General features: G+C 44.9%; 1 protein-coding gene across 1 annotated transcript in view; it reads right to left on the reverse strand.

Moving 5' to 3' along the window:
* Positions 1–16696, reverse strand: part of PTAC13 (plastid transcriptionally active 13) — a 40122-nt gene extending 23426 nt beyond the window's left edge. Inside the window, exon 1 of the mRNA XM_086776484.1 lies at positions 16220–16696. Coding sequence (XP_086632610.1) covers positions 16220–16648 — 429 coding nt within the window. The 5' untranslated portion in view covers positions 16649–16696. The remainder of the gene's footprint in view (positions 1–16219) is intronic.
* Positions 16697–17385: the final 689 nt, after the last annotated feature.

Consider the following 17385-nt stretch of genomic DNA (forward strand, 5'->3'; position numbering starts at 1 on the left):
GAGCCCCTAGATTCCAGAAGTGCGAAGACCGGGTTTGGGAAAAGTCATTGTTTGGGTTCTTTCCAGTAGTTGGTTTGGCAAGTCATTACTTGGGTTCCTTCTGGTGTATAGTTGCATGCTATATCCCACCCACCCTTCCTCAATGCAAACGGCTATAACCCTCACCATCCTTCTTTTGTTTGTCACTGTTTCTAGCTCTTCAGCATGGATACATAGGCACTTATGGAAGCGCTTTCCCGTATGCAGGCACGAATCGTTGCTCATGTGGACGCATGAACTTAGGCCTTGGCGACTACTTTTGATTAGATGGATATGGTACCCCAACCATCTGCCACTGCAGATTTGGTGTCTATGTTACAGGACTGAGTATTTTACCTCTTTTCTTAAGCATTGTAGTTATGTTTTAAGCATGTTTAGCATTCACTAATCATGTTTTACTCTGTATATGCATATGTAAGATTGTACACATGTGTGAGGGTACAAATACATGTTTGGTGTGTGTGTGTGTGTGTGCATGTTCATATGCATATGTATGTGTTTTTCTCTTACCTTGCTGCAGGTGTAGCAGATTCTCCCTCAAGACTTCTTGTGGGTCAGCCCAATCAACAGTTGAAGCATCTTGTGGGTCAGCCCAGCCAGTAGCTGACATGGCACTGCCACGTGGCATAGGTGACGTGGTTGATTGCTGACACGTGGCGGCTCGCTGCTGCACAGGAGCTGACGTGGCTGCTAGGCAGTCATGACTGCAGGTGCTGCCACATAGGCAGGCAGGCGCACAAGCAAGAGAGAGAGAGAGAGAGAAGTGAAACACAAGGCGCCATGCAGCAAGCACAAGAGAGAGGCGAAGGCAACAGGCAACAGCGAAGCGATGGGCGCCGGGTAGCAAAACGCGCAAGGAAAAAAAAAAGCCAAGCAAAGAAAACACTGGGCAGCCCAAAATCGCACTCGCGTTGATTTTTCGAACGCTAGCACCACTTGTGTTTTTTTTATTTAAAAAAAAGAGAGAAAAAGCTATTAAGAGTTCTTTTTTTTGGAAAAGCACTTGTAATAGATTTTTCTTTAAGGGGAAACAGCTATGCTTTTGACGCCCAAACTTGTATAAAAAGGGAGTCAAGGCTCTTGTATCCGACAACACAAAATGGGTGAAAGCTTCAAGGAGATCTCCTCTACGTGGAGGAAGGAGATTTCTTCTCAGGAATTGTACAAGGGCTATGCCCACTTCAAATGATAAATAAATACATGCGGGGGCGCCATGCTTTGGGACCAATTGGTCTTTTGTGCAGGAGCACTCTAGCTCCACCTCTTTTTCTTCTTCTCCCAAGTTTATTATTCCAGTTCGAAAAGAGTTTTAAGTGTGATTAAGTGTGTTCACCGCCCGTCAAATTTCTGAAGGCCGGTTTCAAGGTTCCATTGCCGGGATACATCGTCAACTTTTTCAAGAGGGCGAGCCTGTGGTCGACACATTTAATTTTATGGTTGTCTCACTTTGATCCACTTTCTAAAAAGTGTCAGGCTACTTGTCTCACTTTGGTCCACTTTCTTGCCACATGTCCCAATCCAAGAGATGGGTCCTTCCATAAACTTTATCTCTAAAAATATCCCAACTGGTAGACATTCTATCATAGGCACTTTGCCAACTCTTGGTATCTGCTCAATTCCTGACGCGAACAAAATTTCCATCTGAGTCGGGCCAAAAATAGCAACTCTCCTAAATTTTAGGAGTGTGGTCCTTTGTATTCCAACATAATCCCCCATTCCCAAAGCTTGTACTTTCCAAAAATTTAGACGTCCTAGAGTCCACCAGACCCCTTTCATACTGGGAAATGTCTAGGCTGGTGACATATTGCTTGTTGGATGCTTCCCTTGATGGCTACCGACTGCTTGTTGGATGCTTCTGATGGCTGCCGACCAGGTTCCCATGCCCTCCATACGGCTCACGCTGATGATAATGATGATGATGATGATGCCTAATTTGATTCTGCCTGATAATCGGGAGCAGAGTATCCTCACAAAACTAAAACAGCAATGTGAAGGAAGATGCCAACAAGAACCTGTACTCCTATTTCACTGCCGGCAGATGTACCTGTCACACTGGGTTCAGGAGTCCGGGCACTAAGGTTGCAGAGGAGGATTTGCCAGTATGCCCATCTACAGTTTGCAATCAGAGCCCCCCCAGGCTAAGAAGGATGCTAAAGAGCATCTAACATGGTCCCTATCTTCGGGTGATTGACAACATCAAGGAAGACTGAAAGACTGAGAGATCGAGTCGACGGATTGAGAATCTAACCCACCGGGCGTGCCATGCAATCATCTATCAATGTGAAAAAATAAGAAGAACCTCTAAGTGCAATTGTACTCATCTTTCTATAGGATCAGCGTGTAGGAGCTAAAGAGAAGCCTTGGCCCTAAAACTGGCCCCTGGTGTGAGGACAAAAGAGACCAAAGGACCAAATATATGAAAGATCAGAGTAAAACACACAGCATGCAATGGTGATGTGAATATAAAAGATGAAGTCCAGTACAAGGAGTTCTATGTGAGACTCCGAATAAGCAGAGAGAGCTGCTGTCCCATAAAACGCAAATAACAGGGCTGGAGTGACCCTGATGAAAGCGCTGAGAAGAGCCAGATATAAGACTGATGTGAGCCTGAAGTAAGGCTGCTGATGTAGGCGGCGATAAAGGCTGTGGTGAGGCTGATGTAGATGGCCAAAACCAGCAGCTGTTATCACTGCAAGAGAATCTGATATTGGTGGCAACAAAGACTCTGGAGAGGCTGATGTAGGCGGCCAAAAAACTGCAGAAGTTAACACTGCAAGAGAACCTGCTGTAGGCAGGCAAAACCAGCAGAAGTTTAACACCACAAGAGAACCTGCAAACCTGCTGTAGGCGGTGAAAAAGGCTGTGAGCCGTCTGTGTGCTGACCAGCAGAAGATGGAGAGGTAAACTGAGATATACAGTCCAGGAGATATCCCGCCTGCGTTGAAAATGCAGAGAGAGAAGATCGCAAGGCTGGATATCGTGGGTTGATGATGCGCGTAAGCACGTGGAGCCCCTCATATTTATACGAGGTTTTTTTATTTGGGCGGCCAACATGGGAGTCGGCCAGCAAAGAAGGCGGCCCTTTTTGGGCTGGGTAAATATTAGGCATATTTTCACACCCCCCCTCTCAGACCAAAAAGGGATTATGAGAGAAGATGAGGGGAAAAAGATTTGGTTGTCGAAGATGAGGATTTCTGTGATTGACCACGCATCTGGGATTGAGAAGTACTGGAAAAATGCCACAATGCAAGAGGTTTTCACATGCATGAATGCCCATTTTTGGGTTTTCATTCATACATGCGCCCCAAACACACAAAACAGAATGTTGTGCATAGGGAATGCAGGATGGGAAAAAAATGCAATGGAGTGGGTTTTCACAGGAGCCGTGCCCTCATGGGGTTTTCACAGACTCATGTGCCCGATACAAAAATGGTAAAAAATAAAGGGAGAGGCAGATCCCCCTCTCAATGAGCGGAGGGTGATGGTGGTGGACCGATGCCAATCCGATTGCGAAGACGCTCGAGAATGGGGCGGTTGACGGACTTCGTAAGGATGTCTGCTTGGTTGTCTGCCATGGAAATGTACTGAAGTCGGATGGTACCAAGCTCAACCTGTTCCCTGTTAAAGTGAAAATGGACACCCACATGCTTGGTACGGTTAGAAAAAAAGGGTTGCCAACAAGGGCAATCGCACTCTGACTGTCGACGAAGATGGTAGAGGCAGTGTCGATGGAGACGCGCATGTCGGAAAGAAGTTGACGAAGATACATAACCTCAATGGTGGCATCATAGAGGGCCCGGTATTCAGCCTCTGCTGAAGAACCTGCAACGGTGTCCTACTTTTTTTGCTAGACCAAGAGAAAGGGGCAGATCCGAGGGAGAACAAATAACCACCATAAGAACGCCGGGAATCGAGATCACCAGGCCAGTCGAAGTCCGTGTAACCGTGCAAGGTGATCCCACGACTGTAGTGAAGGCCATACAAATAGGTACCTGCTAGATAGCAAACAACCCTCATCGCTGAACTCCAATGTGGCTCCTTGGGAGCATTGAAATACTAACTTAAAATGGATGTGCAATAGGATATATCAGGACGAGAATTTGACGGGACGCTGAGAAATGAAAATGTTAGCATTACGAGCCATATGGTGAGTAGCGCCACTGTCAACTACCCAAGTTACAGGATGACCACAGGGAAGAGTGGGATGGGCCTCAATAATGGACACAAAGGGATTATCAAGTAACTGACAAATCTGAATGAGGGCAGAGGCCTTTCCCTACGGATGGCCTTGTTTAGGCCTTCGTTTCTCCTTTTTGTGGAGTGGTGGCGGGAATCAAACTTAAGGGTGACCTCAACAATATTGGCTGAGGGGCCAGGATGAGGAGTGACGGAAGACCAGTCAAACATCTCTTTAGGAGTGGTGAAAGAGACTAACTGGGAAGGTGGGGCGTGAACAACCTGACTATTAGCTCGCCAATGGGAGGAACGTGGCCAAGTAGAACCATTTCCTTGTCGTTGGGTCTTTAGAAGTGTAAAATCTATTCTTTTTGGGAATATTTTGCTAGTAGGGCATTAATGGGTGTGGAGGCATGATTTTTGGAATCAGTGTGGTTGCCGAGAGACTTGCCTTGATTTCCTAAGTTGCTGTTCCCTTTCCCTTGCTGTCCTTTTTGAGTAGAGGTTGAATAGGACACAAGGGCCCCCTCTTGAGTGGAGGGAGAGGATGACTTCTTGGGATGAAATTGGTCATGCAACCTAGCGAAACGCAAGAGTTGGCATTCACGCTCATACAGGTTAGGCATAGGCTCTAAACTAATGGTCTGTGTGACAAAAGTAAAGAAGCTAGGAGGCAACTTGTTTAGAAGAGTGATAACCTGATCTTCCTGGGAGACGTTAAGGCGCCGATATTCAGCCACTTTTAACTGTCAGGTCATCCCCTTCTTTGATAGAGAAAATTTGAATTTGATGCTCAAGATCAATGCGACGCGTACGATTACGTGCGGCATCACTCTCTACGAGGTGTGCCCATCTGTCAGAGACATAGGAGAACTGCTGGAGTTGTGAATGGAACTCGAGCACAAGGCCTTGCATGAGCTCCACTATAGCAGTGGCATTTCTAGCCTCCCAATGGCTGATGACTTCGGGAAGTACTAGAGAAGGGTGGGGTTTTGGTTCGAGGCCCTTTACTAGGTTCTAGGAGCCTTGGGATGTGAACACTTGTTCCATAAGATTAGCCCAGGTTGTATAATTAGACCCGTTAAAACGAGTCTTTTCTGTGAAAGCATTTCTGGACATAGAAACATGAAAGGAAGATTGTGGGGGAGTCCAAGAAGGCTGGTGTCCATATCCAGAGTGTAAGTGTTGAGGAGAGAAACCTAACAGTCCAAGACCAGGCATGGATGAAGGACCTGTGGAGGGTGCTTCGTAAGATGGAAGCAAGTTTTGGGTACTAAGCATAGGACGAATACTAGGTTGAGGTGCGAAACCTGAAGAGGGCACATAATTGGGAATAACACCAGTGCCAGAGATGGGTTGGTAAACCACCTGATACCCTGGAATGCTGGGTGGGACCGCAGTGCCAGAGGAAGTCGTGTTAAAAGATAACTGGGACGGGTAGAAACCATACGCAGGACCCAAAAGAGGTGCAGGCAGTGATGACTACATGCCAGCACTAGTAGGAAGAGGTATGGGTTGGGAGGGAGGGTTTTAAGTTTGAATTTGGACAGTATTCCATAACACATTAGGAGTTGGAACAGAAAGTAAACCAGAGGAGAAAACAGTGTCACCTCCTTGAACACCAAAAGTCGGAGAGTGAGCTATACTCCTAGACCCTCCTCTATTAGGGTTCACAAAATGCTAGCGATCGAGGGTAGTTGATGGTAACATTTGTTGAACCTGTGCCACAGAAGAAGATACCCATGCAGAGTTAGGAACATACGTACTAATAGGCACATACGAACCTGACGCGATCACCGATAGGGAAGATGATGGATCTCCGAACGATCGAGGAGGTACGTGTCCTTCCTGAGAAAGAGTCCCGTACTGAAGTCCAGTTTGTCGGCTAGAATGAGAAGCAGAGCTCTCCAGTTGAGGTTGAATACCTGGGTCCAATACTAGCACACTGGCTGTGGGCATGTATCCTCCTCTGGAAGTGGTGGCTGATAAGCTCAGAGAAGAAAAACCATACGCCAAGGGTGAAGAGGGTGAGTGGGTAAAAGTAGGCTCGTGGTCTCCCAATGAAAGACCTCGAACACGACTCTCCAGTGAATGAGGAGTTCCATCCTCTCTGTGATCTATATCGGAATAAGGGGAGTCAGTATCTGGTATGAAAAGCTGATCCTCCGGAATCGAGGGTAGACGGTGTGTACTTTCTAGGTCTTCGATCCCTTTGCTCACAATCGCTCTGATACCATGTGAGGACAAAAGAGACCAAAGGACCAAATATATGAAAGATCATAGTAAAACACACAACATGCAATGGTGATGTAGTACAAGGATTCTATGTGAGACTCCGAATAAGCAAAGAGAGCTGTTGTCCCATAAAACGCAAATAACAAGGCTGGAGTGACCCTGATGAAAGCGCTAAAAAGAGCCTAATATAAGACTAATGTCAGCCTGAAGTAAGGCTACTGATGTAGGCGGCGATAAAGGCTATGGTGAGGCTAATGTAAACGGCCAAAACCAACAACTATTATCACTGCAAGAGAATCTGATATTGGTGGTGACAAAGACTGTGGTGAGGCTAATGTAGGTGCCCAAAAAACTGCAGAACACAAAATATGAATTTTTGGACAATGTTTTGTGGGAAAAATAGGCAAAACCGACTTGATTACGAATTCATACCTTTTCCCTATAAAGAGGATCATTAGGCATTCATTAGAATCATCATTCAAAGTTCATGAGGATCCATTTGTCAGAGTCTATAAGGCAGCAAGACAGTGGTGGATTAGCAAGAGCTTCTCTTGTTCGATCGCAAGTAGAGGGCTGCAAGGATCTTTGGTATGCATCATGAAGGTATGAATCAGCAAGATCATTTACACGAAGCTGTGAATCAACAAGATCATTGAATATATAGCATGTTTTGGCAATATACAGTAGATTAGATCTCTCTCTCCTTCTCTTATGTGTCTTTGCTGAACATAGGATTAGCATTAATCTTCTTTGCTTAGAGAAGGAGAGATGGACCTAATCTATTGTATATTGCCAAAACATGCTATATATACAATGATCTTGCTAATTCACGGCTTCACGATGCATACCAAAGATCCTTGCAACCCTCTACTTCCAATCGGACAAGAGAAGCTCCTACTGATCCACCATTGTGTCCTTGCTACCCTGCAGACTTTGACAAATGGATCCTCTTAATCTTTGAATGATGATTCTAATGAATACCTAATGATCCTATTCATAGTTATGAATTCGTAATCAAGTCGGTTTTGCTTATTTTTCCTACAAAACATTGTCCAAAAAGTCATATTGTGTGTCCAAACTATGCCCAAAAGGTGTCCCAACCATTGGGCTATGTCTTGGGCACTTCCGAGAGCATGTAGGACTGCAAAATCCGCTCTAAATCTGGCCCTAAATTTGCCCGTATATTTGCTAATGAGAATATACATGTCTATGAGCATCCAAATTAGCGGATGCACATGACATCCCCTCCTGCTACGCTTGGAGCACTAGGGTAATCCATGCACCTTTGCTCCGATTTTATTCCAATTCGATTGAAGATTGCACTTCATATCCATTGGCTCAATCCCCAACCTCTCTAACTTGGTCTTCAAGTTCTCTGGCTCAGTCTCTTGGTTTTCTGAATCACATGTAGTCGCTTCCTCCACCTCACAGGATTCAGAAATATTTTTTGGAAGCTTCTTTGAAACTGTGGGACGACCTCATCCTCCTCCAAATAGGATTTGGAGAGATCCACCTCCTTGAAAACTATCGGTTGACCTCATTCTCCTCTAAAAAGGATTTAAAAAGATCCACCTTCTCGTTCTGGTTTCAACTCTGGCACGTGGATCCCAAGTAATGGCACCTCCTCAGAAACACCTCTTTCTGTGATCACGTCTCCTGAGGACTCATCTTAGAAGCTCTCTTTTCATTGCATCAACGCTCTTGGTTATGGGCTGCTTCACAACCCTAGGTGATTCCTCCTTGGCCCTTGTTGATGCTGCCATGAACTTTGCCCAACTTTGCTTGAGCAGAAGCTAGCCTTGACGCACCTCTTCTTGAAGCTTTACTTGATGTGCTTTTTTCTCGTGTTGCCGATGGTCCTCTTCTATGAGTTGTTGCCTGTACTTGACCATGATTTGTTCGTACTCGGCTTGGCATTCTTGTTCCCTTTTGTATCATTCTTCATCTTCCCGTCTTCAACAACTCTGCGTAGTCTCATACTCACGCCGTAACTCTTCTTTCCAACCATCATTACTCTCCATCAAGGTGAGGTTTTGGTGGAGGGAGTAGGCCAACATCCCGCACCAACATCAACCACCATCATTCGCAGTCAACCGAACTTCAGCAAGTATGATGGTAAGTGTGATCATTCTTCAGTTAATCAATTTATTCATCAGTTTAATGCTCATTTTCCATTAGCTAAGATCACAGACCCACAAGACAAAGTCCACTTAGCGGCTCCCCATCTCACTGGTGAGGCAGTCACTTGGTGGCAGCATTGGTCTAGTATTCATACTGACCAGGCCACAGGTGTCACAGCCTTTGACTGGGACATCTTTGTCCATGACCTGAAGACCAGATTTCTCCCGCCCCAATACATGACCGGTCTGAAAGACGAGTTCTATGGACTCAGACAGAACGGATCCCCAGTGCTTCAGTTTTCCGGTAAGGTTATTACTTTAGCACAGCAGTTAGGGTTATCTGAGCAGGCCAAGATGGAGCAATTCATTCGTGGATTCGACTCCAACATTCGGTTCACAGTTCGTAACTTTGAACCAAGTACATATGACCGGGCACTGACTCTCGCTCAGAATGAAGAAATGAAGCTCAACGAAGGCAAGCCCAAGCACACATCTCAGTCTAGTACCAAACCCCAGCAGCACCAATCAGCTGCACAGACAGGGAAAGGTAACGCATCTTCTAAAGATGCTAAGAAGGACAACAGTAATAGCTCCAGTTCAGGGGGTAAGAAGGATAAAGAACCTAAGAAAACCCTTGATGAAAAGGCTAAAGCAGGCATTACTGGAGGTTATCTTCCTCCAGAGGAGCAAAGGAAGTACCAGTCAGAAAATAGATGTTTTTTCTGTCATGTTATAGGGCATGGTAAGAAGGATTGCCACAAATGGCAAGCGGCACAAGCTGCCAAAGCTCCTTCTGCCACAGTGGCCACAGCCTCCCCAGCTCCTCCAGCCCCGCCTACTACCTCAAATGCAGTTCAACTTTTACCTTCCATGCATCCTATGCCATCCGTGGTATTTGATGCTAAGCAGGAGGGTGAGAGCGATGCTGCTCAGAAGAGCCTTATCCGAGCTTATGGCTCTGCCCAGGGCCGACAGTTTGTAGTCCTTTTCGATATGGGCAGTTCTGAAGACGCCATCTCTCCCCAGTTGGCTAATAAATTGAACTGCACATTAGTCCCATATCATCTGGATGTGGACGGGTTTACACCTGGTCTTCGCACACCCACATTTCCCAAAAGGCACAGCAGTTTGCCTTTGAAGTTCAGAAGGCCTCATTTCAACGAGATTTCATCGTCTCCCCTCTGTTAGGGTGTGACATGATCTTAGGAATTCAGTGGTTCCGTCAGTATGAACCTATTCCCAATTGGGGGCAGGACACTTTTACTATTTGTAAAGGTTTTCCTGAGCCTGTCATGATTCGGGGGGATAGAAGCATTCTTGGCATCCCATTGATTTCACATCTCCAGGCCCGACGAGCTATCCGCAAGGGAGCAGAAGGAGCACTCCTTTATGTTCGTGCTCAAACAACCCCTCCCTCATTAGTAGCATCCATTACATCTTCAGTCCCTCAGTTAGCAAACCTCCTATCCAGACACCAGGACATTATGCTTCGGGATGATCTCCCACCCAGTCTCCCACCCTCTCGCCTTGAGGACCATCACATTGATTTGGTCCCTGGATCAGATCCTCCTAGCAGGTTTCCCTATCGTCTTTCCAAGACTTTAGAGGGCGAGTTAGAAAAGCAGTTATCTGAGTTTCTCCGAGCCGGATTCATTCGGCCTTCTTCCTCCCCATTTGCTGCACCTATCCTATTTGTCCAAAAGAAGGACAAGTCTGCACGCCTTTGTGTAGACTACAGGGCATTAAACAAACTCACTATCAAGAATAAGTTTCCTATGCCCAGGATAGAGTACATTTTGGAGCGTTTAGACGGTGCTAAGTTTTTCACTAAGATCGACCTCAAGAGTGGTTACCATCAGGTCCGCATTTTTGAAGCTGACATTCCAAAAACAGCTTTCCGGACAGAGCGTGGTCACTACAAGTTCGTAGTCATGCCTTTTGGGCTTACAAATGCACCCGCAACGTTCAATAAGATGATGTCTAGGATTTTCGCAGTCCACATTGGGAAGTGTGTTTTCATATTCCTTGATGACATACTAGTCTTCTCAGCCACTGCGGAGCAGCATGAGAAAGATGTGGAGAAAGTCTTGCAACTTTTGCGAGATAATCAGCTCTACATAAATGCCAAAAAGTCTATCTTTGGTGTTAAGGAAGTTCAGTATTTGGGCTATATCATCGGTTCCGATGGGATTAGACTGGACCCATCAAAGGTTCAGGAGATCTTAGACTGGACCCATCAAAGGTTCAGGAGATCTTAGAGTGGGACATTCCTAAGACCGCCCAAGAAATCCGTTCATTCGTAGGTCTTTGTCAAGCCTATAGACTGGGATTAGACTGGACCCATCAAAGGTTCAGGAGATCTTAGAGTGGGACATTCCTAAGACCGCCCAAGAAATCCGTTCATTCGTAGGTCTTTGTCAAGCCTATAGTACCCATGTCCATCAGTTTTCCAACCTTGCAGCACCTCTTACCGACTTGCTCAAGGGGGTGAAGACTCGCAAGCAAAAAGTCTCAGTTACAGGTAAGGCACTTGATGCATTCCGTGCACTCCAGAAAGCTGCCTCAGAAGCACCTCTATTAAAGTTAGCATCATGGGACGAACCTTTCGAGGTCATCACCGATGCCAGCAATGTAGCCATAGGTGCAGTCCTCCAGCAGGACAATAGACCCGTGGCATATTATAGCAGAAAGTTGGATGTCGCCGAAAAGAATTATTCGGTATATGACAAAGAGCTTTTGGGTGTGATCACAGCGCTCAAACATTGGAAGCCTTTTCTTTATGGACAAGCTTTCACAGTGAAAACAGACCACCAAGCACTTAAGTGGCTTCAGACTATGCCAAGTGCCCAGTGGAGTGATCGACAGGCCAGGTGGAGTCAGATCTTCCAACAGTTTGGAGGTATGATTGAATACATCCCTGGTAAGCATAACCCAGTAGCAGATGCTCTCAGTCGAAAGTCCAGCATCCAGGCAGTCCAAGAAGCTACCATTCTCGAAATCACGAGGAAGGACTTGGATAGTATGAAAGACCAATATGTCGACTCCCCTGAGTTTGGTACTCAGTATAGTTTGGCCCTCACTTCTGAGCCTGGCCACTATTCAGTACAGAACGGTTGGTTGTTCTACAAGAACCGTCTCTGTGTTACTCGGGAAAAGCGTTCCGCTCTTCTCCACGATGCCCATGACTCCTTAGTTGGAGGACATAGGGGTATCAACAGTACCCTCGAGAAATTAGAACGGTCCTTTTATTGGCCAAAGATGAGGCGTGATGTCTATGCACATGTACAAGCCTGTAAGATTTGTCAAAAAGTCAAGGTTCCCCATACAAAGAAGGCAGGTTTACTTCAACCTTTGCCTATCCCCGACGGAGCTTTCATCGACATATCTATGGACTTTGTAGGGCCTCTACCAGCATCCACTGGATCCCGTAACACTCAGTGTTTTACCATTGCGGATCGCTTTAGTAAGTTCTGCATGCTCATCCCATGCAAGCATACGGCCACAGCCGAGGACGTAGCTCGTCTGTTTCTCAAACATTGGTATCCAATTTGTGGTTTGCCTAGCACCATAACATCAGATAGAGATTCCAAGTTTACCTCGCATTTCTGGAGGGCATTATTTGAAAACTTTGGAACTAAGTTGCAGTTGTCTAGTGCATTCCATCCCCAGACAGATGGCCAGACAGAAATTTATAATCAATTGGCCTTTGATGTCCTCAAGTCATACTATCATGACCAGCAGTCCAAATGGGAGCACTATCTTCCATTGGTCCAAGCTATCTTAAACGACACGCATTCATCCAGTGTCGGACGGACTCCATATGAAGCAGCCTTTGGTCGCCGTTTTTCTTCTCTTTTGACGAGAATGGTGTCTCCATCTTTAGAGGCTAATAAAACCACGGAAGCATTTTCCGAGATTATTGAGTCAGTCAAGGACCGCTTGACCAAAGCTCAGGAAGCATATAGCAGACAGGCAAATAAGTCTAGACGAGATGTCCACTTCAAGGAAGGGGATTGGGTCTATTTGCGTATCATGAAGCAGAGATTGAAACAAGTGGGCAAACGTTGTCCCAAGCTTTCATTCCGTAGTTTTGGCCCTTTTCCAGTAGTTAAGAAGATAAGTGATGTCTCAATGAAGTTAAAGTTGCCTGCCAGTTGGACAATGCATGATGTTTTCCATGTTTCTTGGCTAAAACTATATGTTGGTCCAGAAGTGTTTGATGTTTCAGATGAACAGCAGCCAGACGTGGTAGACGAGACAGAAGTTATTGAGCCTGAACAGATCCTTCTTCATTGATGGAAGCATGGTTCTGGTCGACAAATTCGTCAGTTCTATACGAAGTTCCAAGATCGAGGCACCCACGAAGCCGTATGGCTCGACGAGGAGTTCTTCCAGGAGTACCCCCAGTTATTGGCGGACTACTTGGAAGCCATGAACCTGCCGCCAAGCTAATCATCAGGAGGGAATGTCACATGCACTCTACACTCAGTGCATGGTGACAAGATGGCTCATCATCAGAAGTGCAGCAGTTGTACAGTTTTAGAACCCAATAGGATGATATTTGTCGCACGCCGTGACCCCATTGTACATCCTCAGTCCAGGATAAGTCAGGCACGAGCTACGTAGGTCATTCCTCAGCCTTAGCGGGTCAGTCAGTCAGTCAAGTCCCTTAACCCACTTGGAGAGAATCATTCATACATGTAGAGTCAGTAGAAGCCTTAGGGTTTGCATCAGAAAGCACTCTGCATCTTGCATAATATGCATACATATGCCTGTGCATCATTTAGAACATCCCCAAAGCCTTAGGAAATTTACTGGGATTTATCTGGTATTTTTTCCATATTTATTAGTATTTATTTAGCATTATTTGCATTATTGGGCATTTATAAATATTAACTTTGTTAAATGACCAACCTCTAGTTAGTATAAATAGGCTTGCCTAGAGCCTCTTTTCCTCATTCAGTCTTCATTGTGCTAAGAGCTCTCCTCCTTCTTGCTTTCAGCCCAAGACTAATCCAGCCCTAGTGCCCATAAGCTTTCTTCTCCAGCCCCTTGAGATCCATAGCTTCAGCCAACCCTAGGTGCTTGCATTCAGCCCTGATTCAGCCTCAGTTCAGGCCCAGATTCAGCATACTATTCATCCTCAGTTCAACGCCAGATTCAGCAGTTTGCAGCCTGCGTTTTTGCACAGCCGTACAGCAATCCATCTGCGTTTCTGTTCCAGCCGTACAGCAGCAGCCCAGCAGCCCCTGTTTCTCATGCATTTCAGTCCTCAGCCCTCTCTACACTTCAGCGTTTCTGTCCACAGCAGATTCCAGCCCTGAAGATTCAGTCTACAGCAGTTTCCAGCCCTGAATCTGCTGATTGCATCAGTGTCCAGCCTTCTGTGCATCATCCACACATGCAACAGTCATCTGGTGAAGGTAACACAGCATTCATAAGTGTTTTCAGCATTCTAACATAGTGTAGAATAGTCCACCTTCTTCTTCTTTGAGCCTCAGGTGTGCAGCCCTTCCTCATGCCCTTGGGAAGAGTGTATAGGCTCAAGATCAAGTCATCGAGGTGTTTCTACAACAGTGTACAGATCAGCCACTCTCCGATCCTCCGAGATCTTGCGTTTGGCTTATCTACAGTCCAAAGTCATTCTCTCTAAAGTAATAAAGCAAATACTATCTCATTATCGGGATAGGGGGCCCTTCAGTGGGTAATTCGGGACCCAATCTGTTGTACAATTCTCATATCTCTCTCTCTCATCTCTTTAAAGTTTGAAGTAATGAAATGGATTGCTAAACTCACGAAACTTAGGATACAGAAGACGGTGTGAGCATATTGTGTGACAGGATCAACCAATACAAAGACTTCCGCTGCATATCACACTTCTGAGAGCTTGTAGGGCTACAAAACCGCTCTAAATCTGCCCCTAAATTTTCTCATATATTTGCTAATGAGAATATACATGTCTATGAGAATCGGGATTAAGAGATGCACATGACAGAACACGCTTCCGCAACGAATGTTGCAGCACAAAACTTTAAAACTCAAATTGCATAATAATAGAGATAGAGAAGAATATTGTATTACTAAAGTGATACAATAGATGGCAAATCCCTACACCCGTATGCTCCCATGGCTGATCTGGAACTACTACGACAGAGGCCTTATGCTAATAGAGCTCCGGAGTAAACTCATAGTGAAGACTAATGAACTGTGTGGAGAAGGGACTGGCCATGTATCTATATAGGCTTGTATATGTGGGGTGTGATGGTCTAGAACATGGAGTCGATAAACTGCAGGCGCTAATCCGAACTTAGCCAATGTAATAGCATGGGGCACTCAAGGCTAACTCCTAGGAGTTCATGCATGAAAGCATCATAACATGCACTCTACTCCAATCCTCCCCTAGATCTGGCCCCAGAAAGAAGTCCCATACATCACCACGAGAGAGAGAGAGAGAGAGAGAGAGAGAGAGAGAGAGAGAGAGAAGAAAGAAAGATTTATTAATGTCTACTAAAGATCCTATAGGCCTATGAGACCAAAAAGTGTTACAAAAGTTCCATGTGTAAACTAAAGAATATAAACATGGAAACAAAAAGTACCAAAGAAAAAACAGGTCGGGACATGAACACAGGCCCTCCCAACCTGGTGCTCCCCAAAAACATCTACCACCAATGGGCGTGCAAAAAGGACTCTCACAATCTCCCCTAGAGATCAAGATTGGAGAGTGGTTGCACTTACTGAGTGGCAGGATCTCAAACTAGAAAAAAGAAAAAAACAAAAACAAAAACACACCTACGTACTATATATGAGGCTAGTGAAACTAATGCTACAATACAAATGTCATCTTCCTCTAATATAGTATACATGGAGGCAATGTCCACACCACACAGAGGTGCTACTCTATGGAGTTGGAATATATCTTTAATATGGAACTAGTTGGCCAAGGATCCAGACCTCGAGGCTCGGGGGCATCTAGAATCTAAGCACTCTCTCTCTCTCTCTCTCTCTCTCTCTCTCTCTCTCTCGTGTGCAGGTTGCAATGCACGTCAACTCCCCTGCTGTGGTCAACCGTCAACCCAAGATTTATTAGCGTCTTCTAAAGGCACAATGGGTCTATGAGACCAAAAAGTGTTACAAAAGTTCTGTGCGTAAACTTAAGAACATAAACATAAACACAAAAAAGTACCAAATAAAAAAATTGGCCTGCATAATACAAGGGCCCTATATGTACAATGGGTAGTGAGGAGATCCAGGTCATCTTTCTTTGTCCTTTGAGAGCAAGATTGCCTCTTCATCACGTGACCCTATAATTTTAGAGCTGCCTTAGTCATCTACTTGAATCAACTATGATCATTGTATCAGTAGAGGTTGCATCTTCCAATGCTCAAAGGTGCTAGTAAAAAAGCACACAAGAGGGGGATGAAGAACTGTATGCTTTTTTGCAGCCTTGCTGCATGCCTATATTACACTACCTAAGCAAAGATGGGTTTGTTTAGTTTTTGGTCCCCCTCATACTGAACAGGTGCAGGCTATCTGTGAAAGCTAAGCTCACAAGAATGATTAGGATCTCATCCTCTAGAGGCCCGTCGTGTTGTGGTTAAAAAGGTATTGTCCGTGGGAGTGCACACAGAAGCAGAGAGAGCATCTTATACCTCAAAATTACTGTCGGGAAAATTCTCGGAGAGTGCTAAGGAGATAGATTCAGCCATTTCGACCTCTGATCTGCTCGCTACGAGCACCATCCACCACTGCATGCCTTTGGCTTTGAGGCGGCTCATATCTAGCTCGTACTTCAATCCCTTGGGAGCAGCTTTCTTCTTCTCCATCACTCTTTCTTCCACCACCTCCCTCCATGAACTCTTGTCGGCTTTTAGCTGCTCTCTTCGCTCGTTCCTCTGCTTCCTGCGTTCTCGCGCAGAGGAAGGAGAGGAAGATGCGAGCTCGGGCTCGATCACGTTTGCACGAGCAGGAGAGCAGGAGACCAGCGCGACGTACCGTAGGGAGAAACAGCAGTAAGAGGAAAGGCTGTTGCCTCGAGGAAGAGGACACGAACCAAAGTAAAATTGCTTACAAGACATCATCGTGCCCGTTTCGACATACCTAGGTATATGCTGCTTGCGCTCAATCGCTTCCTCAGCTGTACTATATATATATATATATATATATATATATATATATATGCACCCAAAACGTTAATTAGTAACCTTACCAAAATTTTGTTATGTTTATTAAGGTTTTTTGTGAGGTCAAAAATGGAAATGGAGTTGGCTCCACATGCTTTCTATTTTTGCTTTCTTTTTATCTATTTTATCTTCCATTACATTCTATTTTTAAAGGTTGATGTCCTCCATAATGTTTCTTTTTTTGGGCTCATGATGTCTTCCATAATCTTTCTTTTTTGGGGCTCAAGATTTTCTTTAAAAAGACAAGAGGGGCTCATTCTATTTCACTTCGAGGGGAGAGAGGGACACCCTAAGGTATAGGGTATGCATTAATTAAAGCTTTGGTGATAAAAAATGTAAATTTTTTAACCATAGACTTTAAAAGGTTTATAACCTTATAAAGTCTAAAGTTTCAGTGAATATGCACAACAGGAAAAAAATTTAATTAATTGGTTTAAGTGAATAATGCTATGCTCAAACAAAATAAGCCACCAAAATTAATTAATTAAATCGAGCTAAGCTTGGAAAAATAATTTGTTAAGGTTTTGTTTCTTTTAAAACCTTAGTAATCAATGTTCAAATCCTTGTTTCTTTTAAAATTGTCACGGGACCTCATGTAATCCAACTTATATACATCAAGGATTAAACCATAGATT

The sequence above is a fragment of the Cibotium barometz genome, chromosome 37 (genome assembly GCF_041138505.1).
Source record: "Cibotium barometz isolate CiBa-2024 chromosome 37, ASM4113850v1, whole genome shotgun sequence".
In the NCBI taxonomy this organism is placed as follows: Eukaryota; Viridiplantae; Streptophyta; class Polypodiopsida; order Cyatheales; family Cibotiaceae; genus Cibotium; species Cibotium barometz.